The 8,020-nt window shown below is 43.7% G+C and overlaps 1 protein-coding gene across 1 annotated transcript; it reads left to right on the forward strand.

Moving 5' to 3' along the window:
* The first annotated feature begins 434 nt into the window (after positions 1-434).
* LOC137152343 (olfactory receptor 10AG1-like) lies at positions 435-1,361 on the forward strand. The gene has a single exon (XM_067546901.1). It carries the CDS (start codon positions 435-437, stop codon positions 1,359-1,361), a length of 927 nt encoding a protein of 308 aa, XP_067403002.1.
* Positions 1,362-8,020: the final 6,659 nt, after the last annotated feature.

The following is an 8,020-nucleotide window of genomic DNA, read 5'->3' on the forward strand; positions in this document are numbered from 1 at the left end:
GAGGACACACTAGAACAACAGAGACTCACCTGTGACAAGGTGGCTGCCAGTTGAGCCCAGCTGGCTGAAGGTGTGGTTAGAATACATTTCTGCTGGACTTTGCTGTGCCACGTGGTCTGGCCAGATATGCCAGGACACTCTAAGGGCTGGAGTAAGCTGAAGGAAAATGGGGGAAACTGAGGCAAAGGTTTCTGCCATGCCACAACAAGCCAGGAGCGGGATTGCAATTTTGCCATGCTCCCATACACACATTAGCCAGAATATACAACTATCCCAATTGTAAGGATGTGGAGAGCTATGCAGATTTCTATTCCTGACAGATGAGATACATGATTTCACATCTGTGAGAGAAAGTTATATGCCAACACACTAAGTAACTGACACATTCATGTCCTCTGCCTTTATTGTCTCTGCAGATTCAATATGGCCATCCAATGGTGAGTGGAAATCAAACCACAACACCTGGATTCATCCTCTTGGGATTCTCCAACATCATGAACTGGCAGGGTTTGCTCTTCATGATCTTCTTGATCATCTACATGATGATCCTGCTAGGGAATGGTGTCATTGTCTTTGTCACGGTGCTGGACTCTGCCCTGCACACCCCCATGTACTTCTTCCTGAGGAACCTGTCCTTTGTAGAAATCTGCTATACCTCAGTCACCCTGCCCAAGATGCTGGCCAATTGCCTGGCGGAGGATGGAAGTATCTCATTCACCAGCTGTGCTGCCCAGATGTATTTCTTCCTTTTACTAGGTGGTACAGAGTGTTTCCTTCTGGTGGCCATGGCCTATGACCATTGTGTAGCCATATGTAACCCCCTGCGTTACACACTCACAATGACCAGGGAGGTCTGTGTTAGGATGGTAGCCGGGTCCTGGCTTGTCAACATCCCTGTACACTTTGGGCAGACGTATTTGGTGTTTTCTTTGCCCTTCTGTGGGTCTCATGAAATTAACCATTTCTTCTGTGAAATCCCCCCTCTGCTGGAGTTGTCCTGCGTGGACACCTACAGGAATAAAATAGTCATCTTCATAGTATCCCTGCTTTTCATAATCACCCCCTTTCTATATATAGTTATTTCTTACATTAAAATTGCCCGCACAATATTGAAGATGCCATCAGTCCAGGGCAGACGCAAAGCCTTCTCCACCTGCTCCTCCCACCTCACTGTGGTGGCTCTATTTTATGGGTCTGGCATGGTTGTGTATTTGAGACCCAAGCCAAGGGACTCCATGGACACTGACAAACTGCTCTCGCTGTTCTACACCATCGTGATTCCTATGTTCAACCCCTTCATATATAGTCTGAGGAACGAGGAAATGAAAGCTGCCCTATGGAAATTAGTCAGTAGAAAATGATTCCACAAAATCCACCATGTATTCCTCAAATAATGTTCTAGATTCCTCTAAAGGCAACATGGAACTACAGGTATAATTAAGGCTATTAAGAAGGAGGAGACAGAGAGAGGGTTTCGTCAGCGTGCAAAACCATGGTCAGGGAAAACTGGAGTTCTGTGCGCCTATAGAACTAGGACTGGGGAGTAAGGGAACTCTATCAGCATATAGAGAAATAAGCCCGACTGGTGTGAAGGGCTTGCAGGTACATTCTTGGTTTTAAGCTTGGCAGTGTAACCCCCAATAAATCCGTCATGGAGTGCCTGCAGATTGGACTCTGGACTGTTGCTTTCCTGCGAATGTGTCTGGGAACTGAGAGGGAACAGGGCAGGGAAGCCCTAACATAGGGTTCACATTATTCCACATCTTGCTTTCTTGTAAATATAAAGTGTGTGTAGCAAGGCGCTGTGGCCTTCCTCAGAGCCTGGGCCGGAGAAAAGTCCAACGCCCCTGCTGGGCAGAACAGAGCCCTACAGGCCAAACTGCCTGGCAACAGAGGGATGGAGCCAAGGTAGGAAGGGGAACTATAAAAGGCTGGCCTAGCAGCTCAGTAGGGAGGACACTGCTGCTGGAGGCAGACATGTTTTCCCGGAGGCTGCGGCCTAGACCTGACCCAGACCTGGTGGCTATTTGCAGCAACCGCCCCACCGAGCGGAGCATCCAAAACCTGCCCGGATTCCGGGCCCTAGTGATTGGACAGGGCCGCCGAGCCCTAGTGATTGGGTGGGGCCGCCATGACCTAGTAGCTGGAACGAGACACCCAAGACTCCTGGGTGGGAAATCCTCAAAGCCTGGGCCCAAGGAAGGGTCACGATGCCCTGGAGGGAGCATGCCACCGGCCTACAGTGTGACATAACTTTAATAAAGCAAATGTGTAATGAAAGAACGTATCCTGATAATGTAAATTCTTTCTTTCTTTCTCTTATTTTCTGGACAGCTCCACTCAAATCTGAAATGTTATCTGGACTCAAATGTAAGCCAAAATGAAACATATTTTAAATTCAGCTTTTAGTGTATCACACTTAGGAACATATGAATTTTAAATTCAACTTCTTAGTAATTTTTGTCCCTTCACTTTTAATCAGTTTCCTAAAAGGAAATATGTATCTTAGTGTAAGGTAGCTTGGCAAAATCTGTAAATCTGTATTTTGACACCAGGGACCCAATCCTGGATTTGTTAAGCACCTATTCAACACTAGTCAAGTGTAGTCTATATACATTCTTATACCGTACTCATCACTTTAGTATTTGAGCACTTCCCAATAGTACATTTGAGCATTCAGAAGAGCCTTGGGATCTGACACTATGTTTGAAGTAGATAGGATAGATAGATCCTGACAGCATTAGGACGAATACAATATTATTCATATAATTTTGAATGTTGTTGTTGCTTAGCTGGACCCTGCTTTAGGCACTTAGGTACATACATAAATTTTAAAGGGACTAAAGTTGTCTGGGATAATTTAGTTGAGGTTGGTCCTGTTTAGTTGGAGTTGGTCCACTAGATGACCTCCTGAGGTCCCTTCCGATAATCTTCTATGATTCTATGATTAAGCCTGAGTTTAAAGTTAAGCACGTGTTTCGGATTTCCTTCACAGTGAGAGCGTAAAGTACAGAATCCAAATTTCTTTAAAGTATTTAGGTTTTATTAATCTAAGTAGAAGTTCAAGATAAATAAGAAATTACAAAAGATAAAAAATATATGCAGCAGTGCATAAGGGCCCAGAGCATAGGTGGTGTTGCATAGTGGTCACGGCTGAGCTCACATCTGCCCACCAGGGACAGGAGACACCAGACCAGAGTTGGAGGAATCACAAAGTCAGGTTCTGTAACCAAGAGTCAGGGTTGGAGTCAGGCTGGGGTCAGAGATCTGAAGATCGGATGAAGTTTGGTACTGAAGCAGGCCCAGGTGTGTGTGGTTGCCCAGATAATTCCTGGATCAACTTGGCCTATCAGAGCGCTTCAAAGTACTGTCACTCAGGATCTCATGGGTGGTACTTCCTGTAGCACCTTTTCTCCACAGTGCTCCCTGGCGGTGCCTCTGCATAGCCTCGAGTGGCAATGTTGGAATATCAGACACCCCAGGCTTTGCAGACCCATAATCTAGTTCCCAGGTCTTTACACAGTTATCAAAGTTACAATGGATTTGTTTAAAATATGGGCTGGTGCTAAAACATAGCAAGAACTTTTAACTCACAGCACGACAAACCAAAGTCTTATCACAAAACATTACACTGATTCCAACTTTCTGCTCACGGGGAGTGAATTTAACCCATGGACATATGAATCCCAGGTGGAAACCCTCAACTTGACAGTCAAAATTTCAAGAATCAATCAATCAATCATTCAATGGGGAAAAGAGACACACCCTCACCTGCCAAATTTTCTTGTCTTGTTTGTTATCTCTAAATTACAGTTAGAGAGTCACTGCACTTGAAGCACACACACACACAAAGCAGGCAGTGCTCCAACAATATCCACTGACTCTCAATGGACTCACACTCAACAGTCTTCAGGGTCCCTTCATTCTTTGGATTGGAATTGCTTAGAATTCTAAACACAGGGTCACAAGGGTCTGATTTTTAAAACTATTTAGGTCCCCTCATTTTCAAAAACATCTAAGGCCACCTTGGAACATCCTCTGGCAGGTCAGCCCTGAGCAAAGCACAGCTGGAGGCAGAGTCACCCTTTCACCCCATAGTTCAGAGGTAAGAGCACCCTCTGGGTTCGCCGGGAGACTGGGAGTCAAATCCCTGGCTGCTTGAGAAACGGGCTATTTGCTGCTGGGGCAGTTGAATCTCTCCTTTTGAAGCTGTTCCACTTAGAATGAATTAACGAACTGGGCCAGAAAGAAAAAGAGAGTGATGCAAAGTGACCAGGTGTCCCAGTTTTATTTGGACAGTCCCAATATTTGGGGCTTTGTCTTATATAGGTGCCTGTTACCCCCAAACACGGTACCAATTTTTCACACTTGCCATCTGGTCACCCTATTGTTAGGGTAGTTCCCTGCACTATAGCAGAATCAAGTTCCAACCTCTGTGCCAATGAACAGTTCATTATTTTACCCAAAGTGCTGCAACTGGGACAGGCCTTCCCCAGAATATGCCATAAATTCCAGTGAGGGCGCTCACCTACAATGAGGGACTCTGAGCTACAACTCCCATGAGGCTTTGCTGAGGAATTTATGAATCCAAATAGTTCCGCTTTGGGATTTTCAATGAAAAAACAGAAGTTTTCCATGAAAAGCTTTTCACAAAAAGAAAGAAAGAAAGAAAGAAAAAAAAAAAAAAAGAAAGAAAGAAAAAAAAAGAAAAGAAAAGGAAAAAAAAAAGAGTAACAAAGGCAATTTTCAGTTGAAAACTGGAAGTAAATTTGTCAACCAGCCCTTCTGGTGGGTGGTGCTCAGTTCTTGTCATAATGACTTGCCCTGTCTCATTGTTGTCTTTGTTTGTTGTATTCACCTGTCTTGTGTCTTACACTTTGATTGTACGGTCTTTGGGGAAGGGACTGCAGCTTTGTTATGTGTTTTTGACATCGGTTTTTGGATCTATGACTGGGAGTCCTATGCACTAGCTTCATATAAAATTATTATTATTATTAATAATAATAATATCAAACGTAATTTGTTATATGTTGTGATGGCATGCAGAAACCCAGGGGTAGCTTGGCTCCCTCTTACACTGTGATGCTGTGAAAAACCACAAACCTCTGGCAGGTATTGCACTTATATAGCCATTCAAAAGCAGGGACTACACCCAGCTCAGTTCAATGAATGCTTTCCAGCTGCTCATGAACCAACGGTAGAGAAACTCCAGCTGGATCCTGAGCCCAGGAGCCCAGGACCACACCGTCGACCCTGGTCAAAAAGCCTGACCAGTGGAGATTGTTAGCCAGTCTGCCCTTCCTTCAAAGAGGAACAGGTATCCACCAACTTCTCTTACTGAGTAGTTTGGCTAAACCCTTCACTCAAAGACACACTAGTTTAAGATAAAACATTAAACCAGTTTATTAACTATAGAAAACTAGATGTTCAGTGATTATCAGTGGCAAGTGTAAAGAGATTAAAAGATGTTACCAAATGAAACAAACATAAGATCACAGTTTAAGTCAGGGTATGTCTATGAGATGGTGGCAAAGTTGCTACAGTCAGATCGACTTTTCTGGATTGATTGAGCGGTCAGCAACGGCCTGCTCAATCGATCCCAAAATCGACCTAGTTAAACCACTTCCTGAAGTGGTGTAGTGCTGCGTTGATGGGAACGCAGTTTGCATCGACGCAGTGCAGTGAAGACACAGTGCAGAAGGGAAGCACAGCAGTCGACAGGAGTTACGCAAGCTACTCTGCATAGTTTGCGTAACTCCCGTCGAATGCTGCCGAATCACCAGGTAAGTGTAGACCAGGGTGTATAAACACTAACAAACTCAGGCCTTGTCTACACTAGCACTTATGCCAGCAAAACCTTTGTAGCTCAGGGGTGTGAAAAAAACACCCCGAGCGACACAAGTTTTGCCGTCATAAGCACTAGAGGGGACAGTGCTTGTTTGGCGAGAGATGCTTTCCTGATGACATAGCTGCCACCACTGGTTGAGGTGGTTTCCTTATGTTGGCAGGAGAGCTCTACTCGTTGACATAATGCAGCCACACAAGCTCTCTTTTAGGTGTAGTCTAGCCCATAGCAATGTCTCACACTTCTTAGCTGGTACAAACTGTTTCTTAAAGGTAGGTTGGGCAACCTTCTTTGCCTGGGATTCCCATCCTCCCTTGTAAAGTCCTTTTGTTTTCCAGACGACCCGTCAGGTGTTGAGTGGAATGGGAGTGGAGCCCAGCCATGCCTCACGCCCCCTTTTATAGCTTGCTAGCACAGTCTATGCATGTGAGGCGGTGGCTGCTTCCCATTGCTCAAGCAACCCCATTGCGAACATGCGTCCTATGGCAAAGCCTTGCTATAAGCAATCCCCGGTAGTGGAATCTTTCCTGGATGGGTCTTTACCAGGTCTGGTCACTTCACTGTTGTACCTGAAAAGCCGGGATAGGTGGTTCCCATCTCACGCCATGTTCTAATAGCATTTACAACACTATTTTATAACTTCCCATACTATAGCAGCAGGTACAATCCAACAGGCTATGAATGTTTAGCAGATCAAGACTTTTAAAATAATACCACACAAGGCGTACTTTGTACAGAACATATTAAAATCACATGACATTGGTCAGTCATATGGAGTTTCTGAGGTGGTGTTTTCAGAAGCAGAGTATCACACATATTAGTTGTAGGAGAGTAAAAAGTTAAAAGCTGGACAAGTAGTCAGGCCTAAATTACAGGGAACAGGGTCAAGGGAAGGGCAAACCTTGTTTTGATTAATTGGTGTAAATTTTAGCTAGATTCTGTTATCTCTTTTCTTCTCCTCCTTTTCTGGCCATCTGTGCAGGGGAGAAGTCTATTGATATTTCTGGACAAGGCCTTTTGGTGGGAAAAAGTGTTATCTTCTTTCTCCCCATGGCATGCCTTTATTTCAAAGAATGTTAGTGTAAAATTTATAGGTTTTAAGGTGATGTGCCTGACCTCTGTATGGTAATTCTGTAAACAACAAACAGGGGCAGGTATAATTATATTCACTATGTAGTTGTTAATGTTCATTTTATAGGTGTCAAGGTAACCAAGTAAGGGTCTATGGGGAGTTGCTGAAAATGTATACCTTTACATACTGCTATGGATAAAAGAATTGTAAAGTAATTCCCTCGTTGCTCTCTCCCAGCATGGAGGTTGAACGAGCAGGCAATAAAGGTTCCATCTCCTCAATCCACCCCTGGGACAATCTGTTTGATTATTTCTAACATTAATAGCTACTTTTCAATAGAAGTAATGTATTATTGATTACTTTCGGAATACTTTGAATGGATTATTCTGCAGGAAAAACCCTCCAAATAGATCTATAATTCAAGGACACCTTAAATATTTATTCCACTCAGCCTCATCACTTTAACATCTATTCTGCTTCAGATTTACAGGAATTTATTTTTTCATACAAAATACATTTTTTCTAATATATTGTGATGGCTAGAGTCAACAGATGGCACCATTACTCATTGTCTTACAAGATCTTTTTCTTAACATGTGAGCAACTGTTCAGCCTTTGAAGAAATGCTCTATTGTTGTTAGTTTGATGATGCCATTCTTTTGGAAGGAGCTGTTGCAAGTTGCAAATAGGAAGAGGGTTTGCTCTCTGCTTCAATCTCTCTAACTAGAGGCAATTCTTGAGGTGGAGTTACTGGAGTGTGGGCTGAGATTTCTAACAGAGGGGGATTGCCTGTGTGTCATTTGTGACCACCTCTGTTCCAGGACTGGCGTATAGAGCGTAAACAAACAAATTGCAAAAGAAAATATTCATAGTTTCTCCTTCAGTGATAAGCCAACCTGCATGGCCTGAACATCAGATAGATAGATAGACAGACAGATAGATATGACAGATAGATATGACAGTGTATACTAATGGTACCTAAGGATGATCTCATTGAAGTTGACAGGAGCTGCATGTGCTCAGTGCTTCAGACATATCAGGCCCAAGGTGTTGGAAACTGAGTGTGCAATAATTGATCCAGCTTAAAACTGGGAAATGTGTTG

This window comes from Emydura macquarii, unplaced genomic scaffold (assembly GCF_026122565.2).
Source record: "Emydura macquarii macquarii isolate MOO-44397 ecotype Brisbane River unplaced genomic scaffold, CSIRO-AGI_Emac_v2 contig_1199, whole genome shotgun sequence".
In the NCBI taxonomy this organism is placed as follows: domain Eukaryota; kingdom Metazoa; phylum Chordata; order Testudines; family Chelidae; genus Emydura; species Emydura macquarii.